The 16,121-nt window shown below is 55.5% G+C and overlaps 5 protein-coding genes across 5 annotated transcripts; 3 read left to right on the forward strand and 2 right to left on the reverse strand.

The window, feature by feature from the left end:
* Nucleotides 1–498: 498 nt before the first annotated feature.
* On the forward strand, nt 499–1,398 carry V2A60_008916 (uncharacterized protein; the record flags this gene model as incomplete). The annotated part of the gene is made up of 1 exon (XM_083260186.1): nt 499–1,398. One exon carries the CDS (start codon nt 499–501, stop codon nt 1,396–1,398), a length of 900 nt encoding a protein of 299 aa, XP_083116312.1.
* A 932-nt stretch (nt 1,399–2,330) lies between these two features.
* On the forward strand, nt 2,331–4,010 carry V2A60_008917 (histidine phosphatase superfamily; the record flags this gene model as incomplete). Its single annotated transcript, XM_083260187.1, has 2 exons — nt 2,331–3,794; nt 3,897–4,010. 2 exons carry the CDS (start codon nt 2,331–2,333, stop codon nt 4,008–4,010), a joined length of 1,578 nt encoding a protein of 525 aa, XP_083116313.1.
* An 833-nt stretch (nt 4,011–4,843) lies between these two features.
* On the reverse strand, nt 4,844–7,216 carry V2A60_008918 (uncharacterized protein; the record flags this gene model as incomplete). Its single annotated transcript, XM_083260188.1, has 1 exon — nt 4,844–7,216. One exon carries the CDS (start codon nt 7,214–7,216, stop codon nt 4,844–4,846), a length of 2,373 nt encoding a protein of 790 aa, XP_083116314.1.
* A 4,365-nt stretch (nt 7,217–11,581) lies between these two features.
* Nucleotides 11,582–12,125, forward strand: V2A60_008919 (uncharacterized protein; the record flags this gene model as incomplete). Its single annotated transcript, XM_083260189.1, has 2 exons — nt 11,582–11,731; nt 11,850–12,125. 2 exons carry the CDS (start codon nt 11,582–11,584, stop codon nt 12,123–12,125), a joined length of 426 nt encoding a protein of 141 aa, XP_083116315.1.
* Nucleotides 12,126–13,508: 1,383 nt separating this feature from the next.
* On the reverse strand, nt 13,509–16,112 carry V2A60_008920 (cullin family protein; the record flags this gene model as incomplete). The annotated part of the gene is made up of 3 exons (XM_083260190.1): nt 13,509–13,566; nt 13,621–15,521; nt 15,576–16,112. 3 exons carry the CDS (start codon nt 16,110–16,112, stop codon nt 13,509–13,511), a joined length of 2,496 nt encoding a protein of 831 aa, XP_083116316.1.
* Between the last annotated feature and the right edge of the window lie 9 nt (nt 16,113–16,121).

The raw sequence follows: 16,121 nt of genomic DNA on the forward strand, positions 1-16,121 counted from the left end.
GCTTACACGCCAGCCCTCTCGATGCGCCCACCGTACATATTGACTAGTAGATTAGGCATCACCCGAAAAAGAAGCTGCACGAGGTTTATTTTACAAAGGTAGCGGCGCGTGCAAACAAAACCGGCATAGCACCTGCCATGTTGGCCCCGGTGCAGGTTGCCGTTGTGATGGCATTGGAGGGGCACTGCGCCTGGCTGCACAGGCTCAACACAGTTATCAGGCGCGCAACAAAGCTCATTGTTGATGCTACATGTATCCAAAGAAGCCGAAATTGATCCTATGTTCTTGCGACTCTACGCAACGAAGCTCATTGTTGATGATATATATGTCCAAAGAAGCCGACATTGATCCTCTATTCCTGCAAACCTACAACCAACGACCCTGATTGCATGCCCATCTCTCACCAAATCATCACCTCATTGAGATCAACCATAATCTATACTAATATACCTGGTTTACCGACGCACGCACCATTCCACCGCACACACCACAACCACCATGGGCATGCTCCAAAAGGAAAAAGAAGCTATCGCTGAGCAGTCCCCCGCTGTCCATGGCCTCCCTTCCCCCCAATATACCGCCGCCGATGATGTCGCCGATGACAAGCACGAGAGCAGGGTCGACACGCCGCCTGCGGGTTATACGCCGGGCCCGTCGCCGTACCAAAAGGTGCCCGTCGGCTGGAACATCTACTACAAGCCGTGGTCCAACGGCGCCTTCCAACTCGGCCCGCACGCCGACCAGCTCGTCTTGGCGCTCAAGCTGCACATAAGCCTGCGGTCGTCGCGGCCCTGGCTGATCCTCTTTGACGGCGGAGCCGACACCAAGACGTCGCCGCCCCGCCGCCTGGCCACCGACCACCGCGAGGGCTTCCTCAAGCCCAACTCCGTCATCACCGTTCCCGGCCCCGGGGACGGGCCGCCCGTGACGGAGAAGCTGACGGTGCACTCTGGCCGAGTCACTTTTTCCTTTGACGTCGGCGGCACCGGAGGCAAGGGCACCACCCGCCGCGAAGACTTTGAATGGCGCCACTCCCGCGGGAAAGAGGTGCGCGTGCTGGGCGGCAGTGCGCAGGGTTGGAAGCTGGTCCGCCTCGGAGGCGCAGGCGGCAGCGGCAGTGGCAGCGCCGACGACGGCCCGCTACCGGAGCGCAAGTCGAGGACCGCCAGAAAGAGAGCCCGGAAGGCGCGCCCGCACGGCTTGACGAGCGACGGGCTGCCCGTCGTGGCCGTCTATGCGGACAATTTGAGCTGGACGAAGAAGGCGCGATTTCACTTTATCGGCGCCGGCGCGACGGACGAGCTTGGCGAGCCCTGGGCCATGTACGTCACCATGTCGGCGCTGCACATCTGGAGATTGATGATGAGTCGGGGCGACGACACGCTAATGACATACTAGGTGGCGGTGCCATATGCTTGAACGGTGGTGCTGGACTGCTCTGTTTTTTCTTACTTGGCTTGTTGCTTTGTTTCGTTCTTTGTGTTTTTTCGAGATACCAAATTGAGAAATTATACCTGACACCAGTGCATACAATTTATACTAGATTCACCCTTTTACTCTTTTTCCTGCCCTTCTTGTGAGCCTGCGAGACATTAACGTATGGGATGATACCAGGCTACGTCGACCATGTAGGAGTATCCGGGGGCAAAGGGGGAGATGCCAGTCAGCTTCTACGTTGCTGGCCCTGACAGCCGTGGCTACTTATGGCAGGTGGCCTGTTTGAGGATCCCCCTGTCCACCTGCATTGCGAGACGTGCATTGCCTGTCCGGCGTATACATGAAGCAGGAAAGTCGTAGACGAAAGAAGGACGGGAAAAAAAGAAAGAAAAAACTCACAAGAAAAAGAAGAGGAAAAGCAGAAAAATCCAACGCACTACTTACACATAACTCGGTGTAAGTGCTACTTATACTTGCCCTTCCGGTGGAACCTAATCGTGTTGCCTGTTCCGCCGTTGTGCGCCCCCGAGCGGATCGGCTCCCTCCCGGCCCGGCCACGCCCCCACTGGTTTTTCCGACCTCGGCATGCCCTTTCCCCCCAAAACTGGAAAAGCCGCCCCGCCCAGCGCCCGCTTGCCTTGACCGCTGTCACCCGTCGAACCCGTTTCGACCTCTTCTTTTCTCTCTCACCTTTTTTTTTTTTTCGCTCCCAACTGGACCACTCTCTTTTATTCTTTTTGGTTCCTTCCGCACCGCTTCCGGGGGTTTCAGTCCTTTCTTCTTTCCTTGCAACTAGCTCGTTGGCCCCCCCCCCCCCAATATTTGCTACTCCCTCTCGCATGAAACAGAAAACAGCCACCACGAAACCAAGACCGCAGACAAAATAAGACGCCATGTCACTGGAGCCTCGCCCCGCGTACACGGCCGACGAGCTCGCGCGGCTGTACCCGCCGCCGCTGCGGCTGCAGCAGGTGCAGATACTGATGCGCCACGGCGAGCGCACGCCCGTCAGCAACCGCTTCGCCAACACGGGCCTGCCCGAGTTCTGGCCGTACTGCAGCCAGGCCTCGCGCATGACGTCGTTTGTGCTGGACCCGGCCTCGTCCTCGTGGACGCCGCTCGAGTGGCGCCGCCGGCTCGAGACCTTTTCCGCCTCCGACAATCAGACGCCCACGCTCGGCACTTCCGCTAGCAGCGCCGGCACTTCCGCCGCCGATAACCTCTGCGAGCTCGGCCAGCTCACCGACAAGGGCCGCGCGACGACGACGGCGCTCGGCGCCCGCCTGCGCCGCCTCTACGTCGACCAGCTCGGGTTCCTGCCCGCGACGCTCGACTCGTCGGACCACCTGTACCTGCGCGCCACGCCCATGCCCCGCGCGCTCGAGTCGATGCAGCAGACGCTCCACGGGCTCTACCCGCCGGGCACGCGGGCCGAGGGGCTGCCGCCCGTGACGATCCACACGCGCCACTGGGCCGACGACACGCTGCTGCCCAACACGGCCAACTGCGCGCGCTTCCGCGCCATGATGCGCGCCTTTGGCCGCCGCGCCGCCGAGCGCTGGGACCGCTCCCCCGAGATGGACCGCATCAACGCCCGGCTCCGCCGGTACATGCCCCCCGCCGACCCGGCCGACCCGGGTAGCAGCAGCGGCGGCGAAAGGGCGCGCATCGGCGTCGCCTCGCACCCGGCCCTGGTCGGCATCATGGACACAGTCGCCGCGACGGCCGCGCACGACGACGCCGCGACGCGCCTGCCCCGCGACTTTTACGACCCGCAGACGCGCGCCGACTCGGTCAAGATTGTCGTCGACGAGTGGTTCGCCGGCTTCCGCGAGAGCGCCGAGTACCGCACCCTCGGCATCGGCGGCCTCCTCGCCGACGTGACGGAGCGCATGGTCGGCAGCGCCGAGGGCGTGCTCCCGCACTCGAGCGGCGCCGCCGGGGCGCCCCTCAGGCTCGGCATCTCGGGCTGCCACGACACCACCCTCGCCGCCACCGTCATCGCCCTCGGCGGCGACGGGTCCGCCGGGGACAGCTCCGGCGGCGCCGTCAGCGCCATGTCCTGGCCGCCCTTTACGAGCCACGTCGCCGTCGAGCTGCTCCGCGACGAGCGCGTCGTCGCCGCGGCCCCCGCCGCGCCGCACAGCCCCGCCACCGCCCCCGCCTCCTGGGTCCCCCGCATCCTCGGCGGCGCCCGCCGCGTCGCCCGCCGCCCGACCTACGAGCTCACCAGCGCCGAAAAGGACCGCCTGCGCGGCTACTACGTCCGCGTCCGCTACAATGACGAGCCCGTCCGCATCCCCGGCTGCCGCCCGGCCGGCAAGCACTACGACGACGACGAGACCTTGTGTACGCTGGTAAGTACATAAAGAAGGAAAGGGAGAAAAAGAAAAAACTTTTGTTACCCTAAAATTGAGCGCCAACATTAACGAATGATTTTTGCCCTTCTTTTTGTGTAGGCCGCGTTCAAGTCCATCGTGGACCGCATCACACCGACCGACTGGAAGGCCCAGTGCGGCGCCAACATGGACAAGCCGACGATTCCCAGTAAACCGGAGCCCGCTGGATACTAAAAGAGAGAGAGAGAGAGAGACGAGACGAGACGAAGACAGCCCATACGCATTACCCGGTTGGACATATAGAGCAATAGACCTACACGGATACAAACGAGCATGTACATAGAAACCAGCAGTATTCACATATATAAATGCCATCATATATCCATGTTTACACCACAAAGCCACATCGTCACGGCAAGACTACATCACAGTCGAGAGACTCGCTTTTGTAACACGAAAAGAACCATTGCATTTCAAAGCAAAGCTTCGTCCGGAAATTACTACTCTAGCTACGCCCAAAGATGCCCCGTCCATCAGTCAGTCCCCCTTTTTTTCCCACTTCACCTGCGGTAACATGGAGCTGCCTATTTCTTGGCCCCCCGTCTTTGTGATTCTCCTCTTCAACAGATGACCCCTCACATCTGAAGAGCACGTACGTATCCAACGTACAACGCAAGATGCAAATAAAGGACAAGAGTCTCCTTTATTCCAAAAAAAAAATAGACATGTCCAAAAGAAATTATTCAAAATTTCGAGTTGCAATCAGCTGAGCTTTGCGCACAACACACACAAAAAAAGGCATCCTCCGCCCCAAAAAAGGGATATTAACATGGGGTAGCTGGTATACCAACTTGACGTTGGCGATTAGGAGCAAAGGTGAGGATGTAAGGTTGTTGATAACAAAGAAAAGATGCAAAGACCAAAGAGGAGTGAAAATATCAACAAATCGATAAACAAGAAAGAAAAAAAAAAGATTGTCAAGTGGTGAAGATTATTACAATAAGATTATAAATCCTTCAACGTCGCGTACATATACCCGGCCGTGCTTGGAGCAATCGACTTGCTCATTAGTTGGCTACCTCTTCTTCGGCCCAGCCATTGAGGCCACTCTGAATAGCGAGGCCGAAGCCGCTGCCACCCATGCCGCCGTAGCTGGCTTGATACTGGTGGCCGCGTCGTTGATGCTCGCCCTCGCTGCCATTGCTACCATGAAGGCTACCAGGGCTGTTGCCGCCATTCTCGAAGCCGGGTCCAAAGGCGGGCAAGCTCACGGCACGATTATGCGAGCCGCGACCACTGCCTGGGGCCAAAAGGCCTCCAATCGTTGTTGAGGCAGAAACGCCAGTGCTGGTAGGATAACCGTTGGAGATACTGGCTGACTGACCATGGGAATTGAGCTGGGGCTGGGGCATGTCGAGACCCAGCTCGTTTCCGGGAGACTGGGCAGTGCCAAACATGGCGTTTTGTTGAGCGGCCATCTGCAGGTGTTGCTGGTTTTGTTGTTGGTGAGCGTGCTGCGAGAGCTGGCTGAGGTACAATGTGAGTGGGTTGTTGTTGGCGTTAAACAGCGCTGCAGACTGCTGGTTGCCGTCGTTTGACGGAGAACTTCCATTCTGAGAACCCCCAGCCGGGGGGGATCCAACGCCGTCACTGCGAGGCGAGGAACTCTGCTGTATCTGGCGAGGGGGATTACCGCAACGGTCCTTGCCAAAGTTAACCTTGAACTTCTTGTAGTCGTCTCTGCCGCGAATCGCTTCGATAGCCTTGATGGCGTTGGCAATGTTGGTAAAGTTAACAAAGGCGCAACTCTTCTCCCGCAGGGTATTGACCAGCTCAATTTCGCCATACTCTGAAAAGTCCTGGCGAAGGCGCTCTTCAGTCCAAGTTTCGTCCAGGTTGCCGACGTAGACGTTGCGCGAAGCACCGCCGCTGACGGCCAGTGCAATCGCAGGGGGCAGAGCGCCAGAGTGCTTGCCCCAGCCAATCTTGAGTCGACGGTTGTGAATCATGAGGCCTTGCAGATTGCTCAAGGCATAGAAGGAGGCGGCAGCAGTGGGGTCGATGAAGGTGACGAAGCAAATGTGCTTGTCGGGAATATAGCGAACATGGTGCAAGAGTCCGCCCCGGACAACATTGCAAATCTCCTCAATTGTGGTCTCTGGGTGGATGTTGCCCAGGTAGATGGTGCGATTACCTAGATTGTTGATTCCTCCGGCCGTAGTGGCGACAGCAGCGGCAGCAACAGACTGCTGGGCCAGAGCATTGGAGATAACATCGCGGTCGGCACCGGTCAACATGTGAGCGTAGCCAGGCGCGATACCGAGATACTGAGCAGCATTCTGCTGCTGCGTCTTGGACACATAGGCGCAACGGTCCTTGCCATAGTAGACACGGCGCGGCGCTTGCCACTTGGGCTCCTGAGGCAGTTGTGTAACGGCCTTGATGGCGTTGGCAATGGAGAGGTAGTGAATAAAGGCGATGCTCTTCTCACGGACGAGCTTGACGGTGTCGATGGGGCCAAACTTGCCAAGGTCCTCGCGAATCTCGTCCTCCGTCACTTCCTCAGGCAAGTTGCCCAGGTAGACGTTTCGGGAGGCACCAGACTGCTGAACAGCGAGAGCGACCGACGTTGGAACCTGGGAAGCCTTGCCCCAGCCAACCTTGATATCCTGACCCTTGATACAGAGCTTTTTCAAGATGGCATCAGAGTGGAAGTGGGTGGCGGAGCTGGCGTCAAGGAAAGAGATGAAGGCACAGTTCTTGTCGGGAAGCAGACGAACGGACTCAATTTGGCCACTGCGAACGTGCCCCAAGATCTCTTCGGCCGTCGTGTCTGGAGGGATGTTGCCCAGGTAGACGGTTCGGCTCGTTCCACTGGCAGAGGGGCCGTTCATGGGTACGGGCGAGCCGGGTTGCATCGAGGCTTGCATGTTGAAGCCCCCGGTGGGAGACTGGGGAGGGAAGAACTGGGGGGCGCCATACTGAGAGGGCGAAACCATGGCATGGTACTGCTGAGGAGACATGTTCTGCTGTGTAGGGCTGGACATGCCGCCGCTGTGCTGCTGGTTGCCCTGGTGCGGCTGCTGAGAACCTTGGAAGGCAGACAGAGATTGGAACTGAGGGCTTCCGAAAGCGGCAGGGCTACCAGGTTGGAAGGGGCTTCCCATGAGGAGTTGCGAGGGGAGCAGAGGTGTAAACTGCATATCAAAAGCAGTTCCGGGGGAAGCAACATCGGAAGGATTAGCGCCATGGCCCGGATTCACTTGAGTGTTGAGGGAAGGGATGTTGCCGCGGCGAGGATGTCTCTCGGCAAAGCCAGAGACGTTGGAGGTGAAAGCGCCATGAGAAAAGCCGGTATCACTGTTGGAAGGCTTGGAAGCGTGACCGGGAAAGCGTCCAGAGTTGCCACCGTTCTGGGCGGCGCCGTTCAACTCCTGCATGCCGAGAAGATGAGGGGGGACGAGTGAGTCCCGCCCGGAGTGAGATAGAACAGCCGTTTTGAAATGGGTATCGTGTCCAAGTCGGACACGGACAGCGGACTATGGATTTGCGCAAGTGAAGACCTGGGCAGGGGACTGGATGTGCAGACGCGTGAGTGATGGATATGTACTTGATACAAGAGAGCACGACGACAGTAGGTCGAGCAGGAGGCGAAACGTGTTTTGGTATGCTATTAAGCTGATCGAGGCAAATGCGATGAGTCTGGAGAGGAGTGAAGCACAAGATTGGTACAGTTTCGATTCGATCGGAGGTGTAGGTGCGAATACGGTATGGAATCAGATTCGAAAGGGGTATCGGCGTCGAAACGGAAGATGCAAAGTCAGCTCGTCCAGGAGGGGTAAGGAATAGAAGAAAAAGTCGAGAAGCGAAGGAAACGGTTGTTAACGAGAGTAGTTGAAGGCAAAGTCGAAGAATTTAATAAAACAGGGTGCGAGTAGGCATCTGGGTTGGATGCGAGGAGCGTGGAAGGCGGCGTGTCGAGGTAAGAAGACGGAACAAAGACAAGACACGCCAAAGGAGCCGGCAAGCAGTCAAAGAATGACCCAAACGAAGAATTGGAAAGAGACGACAGGTAGCCAAGGAAGACGAGACTCGATCGCAGCAGCGCAAAGTTACCGGTAAGCAAGATTGCAGAAGCTGGTGAGGAGAAGCGTGAGGGAGGGGATCAAGGCTGGAGCCAGGAGACGAACAAAGAAGAATGAATGTCGTGCAGAGGCTCGAAGCAGCCTAGGCGGTCGAGCTTAGCAGGGCCCCTGGGGGGGGGAGAGGCAGACGACAAGTGACGGGCGAAGGGGCGATAACAAAAGCGGTATGGTGCCTTGTAGTGGTGTGTATCCGTTGAGTCGTCGAGCGTGATGATTATTGGTGGTGATGGAGGTTTGGTGGGTAGGGCAAACAGGGGTCGACGAGGTCGGCAAAAAAATATATGAAGACGAAGAAGAAAAAATATAGACAAGATGTAGCGGAAGAAATGGAGAAGAAGAAGAAAAAGACGCAAAAAAAAAAGATATGACCAGCCAGGCAAATGAAGAGAAATGATGGAATGCCGGCGGGGAGAAGGAGAGCTGATGGTGATGGTAACGAGGAGGAGGAAGCAAAAGAGATGAAGGCAAGTCATCCAGGGGCTGGAGCCTTTTGGGCACGGCGCTACCTCTGCTAGTGGCAAGTACCCTGTGTCGAGGCTGCTTTGGTTTTGGAGGTACCTGATGATTCTCCAAACGGTGCCTGGACGGTGGGGTTTAGAAAAGGATGGTACCGGCAGTAGGTACTTGGCAGGAGGCGAGCGGCAAGACAGTTGGGACGGGCAGTTGCTGGCAGGGGATTGGCCGGCAGGGGATTGGCCGGCAGGGGGCGGGACCGGCATACAGGCACTGGGGAGGTGAGGGGGGGGTTCTAGGGGCAGTTTGGTGGTTGGCCTGGCTTGGTGGAGGCAGCTATGATCAGGTACCCAGTGGTGCCAGTGCTACAAGTTTAATGAGGCGCGACAGGGGTAGAGGTGTGGAGAGAGGAGGAGAAAAATTGAATAAAAAATAACGATAGAGAGGGAGAGATGATGGCAAAGGAGAGAGAAAGAGACTCGTATAAATATTAGGTGACGAGGGAGTCTGGAGATTGATTCAAAGTGAAATATGTACTGATCGGTACAGATATCGGGCGTAGGGCAGTTGTAAGTAGCCCTTTACCAGACAGGCATCTTAAGCAAAGTATGCAGGTAACCAAGTACCCAGGAGGTAATATGTAGATGCCTGGTGGCACCGATAAGTAAGTACTAGGTAGAGCTTGTAGTGGCGCGCATCGGCCCCTACTAGTAGGTACCAGGTATGAGTACTGGTAGGTAAAGGCAGCACACGGTAAAATCCGAGCAACTTTTTCACTATTCCGTACCGTTGGAGAAACCTGAGAAAAAAAGAACGCTTTCAGTCACAAGGTTGATGCCCTCTGCACTCCGTACTCCGTAATAATAGTACTTATAACTGACGCTTGATTATGATATGTGGAAAGTTTCGGGGTTGCTAGTAGGGGTGGGCTGGAATGGCCCCTTTTCCTGGCCCCCCCTAAGACCCCAGTGACTCTCAGGCTTTCTACTGTTACCTATTCATATCAGTAAGTACTCAGTAAGTAATCCGTAGTCGGTCGTTGCTGCGGTGGCCCTCCGAAGGGGGGATTTGGGGGCCTGCGGCGGGGGCTTGACTGATGAATAAATAACTGGCGTCTGCAAGGCAGGGTGGCTGCGACTACATCTCCATCAGTCTGATCCTGAAGGGTTCCCTTTTTTCAAATGTCCAAGTGCTGGTAGGTAACAGAGTATCCTACGGGTTGGTAGATGAGCCTGTAATGCGGATTATAGACAACTCGAGACACCAGGTTGAGGGAAACTGCATACCTAGTCAAGGAAGTACCCGTCAAGCTTTCGACAACTACGGAGTATAAGTAGCCAGTAAGTAAGCAAGTCACAGAGTAGATACGAATTTGCACCTTGTTTGATGCCTACTTGAGTTATCTACTTATGTGCCTAGATGCCTACAAAGCTAGGTACCTAGGTAGGTACCTACTTGGTGAGGTCCTCAGTACTCTTTCACTCGCCCGTGGCTCAGCCTGACGCTCTCGCCATCTGCTCCTCCGTTTGCATAAACGACCTGACCAGAGAAATAAACACAAATGATTTATAGACGGGCGAAGCTCCATAGAAAAAAAAAATAAGGCTTGATCCTCGACATGGCTCGTGTTTCAACAACGTCTCTGTCGTTTCCCCCCCCCCTTCCTCTCCTTCTACTAGTAGCGCCGACCGACCCCTTGCCGCCCATTCCGCCTTACTAAGTACAAGACCGACCCTAGCCCAAGAAAAAAAAATTGCCCAGCGCGTAGGTAGGGTTGGCTACTTATTAGTTGCGCTCCCATACTGGTAGTAATTCGTTGGGAGGGGCGAGTGGAGTTTGTTACTACTGATGGCCGGCTGGCTGCCTTTCAAGTCGTCCTGGCTTGCAGGGATCATCGCTGTAGCATCGACGTTTGGCGCGCCGCACATGGTAGCAATTGGCACTCTGCCGCGTTTTGTCAACGTTTCCTACGGCTGTGCAAGAACTGTACTTATACGATAACTCAAACGGGGGGCACCTTGGACATGGATTGAGAAGAACGGGGAAGGCAAGGCAAGGGGATGCAACTTCATCCCGGGTGGGCAACACTACCAACTACTCAGTACGGATTACTCTGTACGGATTACTCAGTACTCCGTATACGGATTATGTATATAGAAATATATATATATATATATACTTGGCTCAGTTGCCGCCAACACAATTTACACGTGCATGCTGGTTATGCGCGGCTCGTCTGGCCATGGCTCTCCGGCGCACGCAATAAAGCGGATGACCCTTTTTGCCGCCGCCGAGCCAATGTCTTTGTAGAGGCCATCCATCATGGAGTTGCCCTAATACAAATGCAGCCCGCATGTGTTGCGTTGCTTACTTGCTTTATTTCCCAGTGCAAGTACCAAACGTCAAACGTCGTCGAAACACCCTGCACAATCGATTGTACCCATGTCGAATCATCGATTGGGCTTTCCAAGTACTTGGGTGCCTACCCTGCTTGTTCAAAAACTTGGATGCGAACCCAACTTTGGTATCCGTAAGCCGTACTGATTAGTTACACCATTCCTCATTTTTGATTTCCCCGTCGTCTCTTCTACTTGCTTGGTATTGTCGGCTCGCTCACTTCCCAAATTGGCATGTTTGTTCTCCCCAATGCCAAGTCTTGTCTACGCACGTCCGCGCAAACCTTCTTTTTCCTTCATCCGAGGTGGTGTAGACAAGCCAGCCACAGCCCTGTGAAAGCATGCTGAAGCCGCAGTGAAATACAAATCACTGTAGCCGCCTTTCCTACCATGATGGCTCGATAATACACGAAAGAAAGAAAAAACCACGAGGACTACCAGTTACATCATCATCATCACCCCCCAGCCAGCCAGCCAGGCCGCCCGCCCCTTGGCCTGTGTTACATGCAAACGCCGGCACCCGTGAATCTTCTTGGCTTCCTCCCCCCCCCGCGCCAACATGTCACAAATGTCTGCACCCAACCACTCACGCCCGCCGTACATGACCCTCCTTCGTCTTCTTCCGCATTGTCCCATCTACAATGGTAGACACCTGACTGCTTCTTCTTCTCCTTCTTCTTCTTCTCCTTCTTCTTCTTCTTCTTCTTCTTCCCCTTTTGTTTCTTTATTCATCCTTTGCTCCCCTTGACGCCCTTCAATCCCAAGTGGTGCAAGCGCAAGCACGAATCGTGCGGGCCTGCAGAACCACGCCATGGCACGGCTTACACGCCGCCAGCGCATCGTCATCGGCGTCGAGATGGCCGTCCGCGCCCTCGCCATCATCATGCTAGCGCTGGCCCTCGGCATCTTCCTTTACACGTCCATTTCGTGGGACTACGACGTCCTGCCTGGATACGTCCTGGTACGTACGCTCTCCCACGCCCCCCCCCCCCCCTTCTGCCTGCAGCCCTGCTGAGAGCGTACCAGGTTACATCAGGGCTCGCGACAGCTGACCGAGGAGTGGGATCTCCTACTTTTAGGTACCCATCTATATCATATACAACCTGTCGTGTATGATTCATCTGTCGGCTCTTCTAGCCTCGCGATGCCACGCCGCAAACGCCGCACAAAAGGCCTACCTCGTCGCCCGCATAGTCCTCGAGGCCGCCGCCACGGGCGGTGCCATCGGCGGCGGCTTCGTCGTCTTTTCGGAGCCCTCGTCGCCGCCGGAATGCGAATCTCCCACGTGCCAGGCGGCGGTGCAAGTCGGCGTGGCGCGGGAGCCCGCCGCGACACTGATATGGATCGCTGCGTAGGTTGTTCCCCTCTCCAGTTAACGATTCGGATTGTCCCCCCCCCCCCCCCCCGAGATGGATCAAAGGGAAAACGTACAGAATGCTGATATGTGGCTAAATGGCATTTCCCCCCTGCAGGGCCTTGCATTACGTCCTGCTCAACTTGATCGCTGTCGAATGGTACTCGGTTCCACGGAAACCCGCGCGCGCGCCGGCGACTGCAGGCTTGTGAGATGGCGGCTGGAACCTCGCCCTAGGCGCCACGTTTTGTCGCGGCCGCCCTAGGCAAGTGTGCAATGTGTACCGGAATTGCAGTTTTCCCTGCCCAGTAGATGGAGCTCGGTGCGACTGCTTCTTGCACCTCGCCTCACACTGAGTCTACGAGAGTTGCCTACATCACATCGCCAGCGTCGCGGAAAATGGTGGGCACGTAGTCGGCGACACTGTCCGTTGTAGCAGGATATGCTATCGGGTACTCGGCGTCTGCGCAGCGGCTCATCTCTCGAGGTTGTCGTCGTGTGCAAGGAGCCTATCCTCATCAGCGTTTGTTGCCATCTCACTTTGCCCTACCGGCGTCCGTGCTGCGGCAACCAGCATCATGTTAGCACCGGGCGAAGCGTTCACAGCCCATCCAGTGCAGTGATTAGTTTTACAGCTAAAATCTTGGTTTCATTTGGCAGGCTAGCAGCAATCCTGACGGCTGCTTTTACCAGTTGGCCCCCGTTGCCTCGATTACTTTGTAAACCGTCCTGCAAACGGTCTGTCACACTCCAGTCGGATCTCGTAACGTGGTTAAGATGGGTACGCTCGACCCAGTCCAGCGACGTTCTTGCCGAGAAACGCCATAGGGTTCTTGGGGAATCCAAATACAAGTCAGGCTTTGCAGCAAAAGAGCACCCGTCATAATAAGAAGAAATGGTTCAGAATTTACAGAGGGGCGGTCTGGTAGCGAGAATACTAAGCGAATGCATACAATGTCAAGAGTAGTTACAGGGGTGGCTGCATAGACATCAGATTCGAGCTTTAGGGTTTTCGGAATATCGGCCATGGAACAAGACCATCTGGGGCAACAGTCTGCACGAACCAACAAGGCGACAGTTACCGAGCGCTGCGCCCTCCTCCGCAGCATCTCATTTCCAACCCCCCTCGAGTAACGACAGGTGCTCAAAAGCAGTCAACAGTAGCGGGCCCAGGTGCTCGCCATAAGTTTCCGTTCATCGTCTCCAGGTTTTGCCGGCCTCTTGCGAAATCTGCGGTTGTACTCGGACGACAAACTCCATTCGCTTCCGGCCACTAGGTGGCACGCGCCGACGACCCCGGTAAACAGGATTAGCGTTTTTGACAGTGATGCGCGTTTCTTTTTCTTGAACATCGTTATATTATATTTACATCTAGTGGCCGCTATTACGCCAAGTATGTGTACGCGTTTCCTTCGCGCTCAATGTAGTCCTTTTCAATCAGGCTATGATTTGAATTAGCTTCGGCCATCACGCAGACGCAAAACAGATATGCTCACCTCTCAATCTCCTTCTTAATGGCGGCCGGCTCTACACTGCCTCGCTTTTTCGTCAGGTTGATGACTTCGGCTACCAGCTCGGCATGTCCCATAGTTTTACGGCTCTTCATGATCCTGACAATCGCCGCCTGGGTTTCGAAGCGTCGATCCTGGGTGATGCGTTCGTGCGTGGCCTTGTTCTCTTCCTTGGTCTCCTTGAGCTGGATTTGGTTGATCTTGACTCTGTATTTCGGATCTGTAAACGTGGCATTAAAGGTAAACGTGTCTGTCTTCTTGACATCGCGGCCCTTTGGATGCTTGGTCAGCACGCGCGCCTTGCCGCACGCCAGTGACTGTAGTGTGCGTTCGAGCTCACCACCCGTGAGCCCCGTGCCGGTTGACAGCTGCTCGTAGGTGAGAGGGCCGCCGGTGCCATTGAACATGAGAAGCACAACGGCCTGGAACGCAGACACAAGAAGCTCCTTGGACCCTTTGGGAAAGACTGCCTTGACGGAACAGTGGGCCAGGGAATGCTTCCAGGTGAGCACACGTCCAGTGTGCTTCCCTTTGTAATGTTTGTCGAACCGCTCAATCTGGGTCGCAACTTCGTCGGGCAGGTTTAGGCGGATATCGGGATAGGTTGGCCAAGCGGCTGCTGATAAAATCATGACGTGCAGATCCACGGGCGGCTTGCCCTCGTCTGTATTTTGGCAGTGTTGCTTGTATGCCTCCATTTCGTCCTTTGCAAGTTCTTGGTCTTTGAACATTTGCTCCAGATTATGCGTAAAGTTGGAGCCACATTCACCGCGGAGTTTTGTCAGCATATTGCGTTCGGCATCCTGGCTGGCGCTGCGGCCCATGAGTAATCTTCTCGCCAAATCTTTCTTGTAAAATGCCTCGAAAGCATCTTTTCCTTCGATGAATCGGAACAGCTCGAGTGAGTTGTCCAACTGCCGATCCAACTCGGCATCTTCGTCGCCCGTGCTCGCCTGGCCTTCCTTTTCTGCTGTGGCTCGGTCTTGGGCATCCGACAAGAGCGATTTCGACAACGTCTTTAAGCCACCACGCAGTAGCATATCGATATGCTTGGCAGTCATCTCGCCAATCTTGGAGGTGCCGGTATCCCAACAGGCAGCCACAGTACGGTCATTCATAAAACCGCCAAAAGCTTCACGCATGCCCCATAAGAAATCTTCGTCTCTGCCGAAAGCATCGCGAATCATCAAGTCTAGAGATCTACGCAGCTCGAGAAGGCGGATGACCATGTCGTCCCCATGTTCCTTATCCGAGATAATAGCTGCACCGGTCTTTCTGACATAGTCGACCCAGGGCTTCTTCAGTTTCTTTTGTAGGCCAGAGAGTTGAAGCAAATCATAGAGGCCCTTCATCGATTTCAAGTCCTTGTCGCCCATGAGATTCGCCAGGCTTCCTTCGTTGAGCAGCTTTTCAGAATAGTCATTGATCAGGATTCGGTGTGCCAGCTCCATGAGTAGGCGTTCTGTTGTGCTGTCCAGGTTGTATGCCATGCAGCGACTGGCTTCCCGGGCCAGCAGCTTCTCGCAGGCGGCAATATACTCCTTCAAGCCAGATGCGCTCCAGGAGGTTCCAAACTCTTCGAAGTAGGCTTTGGAAGTCTTGATCATCACAGGCTCAAAGTATTTTGTGTAGACGCCTTGAACATATAGCATCATAATGGAATCTTTTAACAGTTCGCCGTCCATAGACGTACTGCCACGTCTATCGTATTCAACCAGGACGCAGACTCCGCCGATGACATCGTTTTCTAGGCTTCGGCCACCGCATTGCGAGGGGCTAAATAGCATCCTGCGAAAGTGTGAAATCGTCATGTCGTTGATGGAGGGAAGAGCTTCTCGTAGTAGGTATGTTCTGTCAAGATAGCTGAAAGTGGATCGAATGAGGATCTGTATCTAGGTTAGTAGAGAGATTCTGTGTTAGATATCAATGGTAACAAGTACCGTCTGGGTATTCCATGTCTTCCACTCAGCCAGGACATTCCGTAGCACATCAACCTCTGGCACGTCGCCAGCTTTACCTATACGAGGCAGAACTACGGACTGCAGATGTTTTTCGACGCGTTTCATCAGCATCCGATAGACCTTTTCCGCGTTGCCTTTGCGGCAGACGTCCTCGACGCCGCGATATAGCCTCTCCAGCGGGACGGCAGGTTTGCAGCCTGCGAAAATGGCACCCAGGCCTTCATCGAGGTCCTTCTCTGTTCGGGCGTAGTATTGTTCGATCTGTGCGTCGCGGTTGCCTGGGCGGCGAAGGTTCTTGATGACGAGCTTCTTGGCGCCGGCATGGGGCTGAAAGGCAGAAGGCTTCTCGGTCAGATCGACCACCTCGGGCAGCTTGCCCCGCGCTTTGGCGCTGGCCATACCGGCGTCGGCGTGCTTGGGGCGTTTGGGCGCGGACGCGAGCGATGAGGACGAGGAGGATAGCTGGCGCGGGCGGCGGCGAGAAGGCGAACTTTCCTGGCCCGCGACGGAGTGCATAGGGGGCAC

Source organism: Cordyceps javanica, chromosome 6 (genome assembly GCF_051103115.1).
Source record: "Cordyceps javanica chromosome 6, complete sequence".
NCBI classification, from domain to species: Eukaryota; Fungi; Ascomycota; class Sordariomycetes; order Hypocreales; family Cordycipitaceae; genus Cordyceps; species Cordyceps javanica.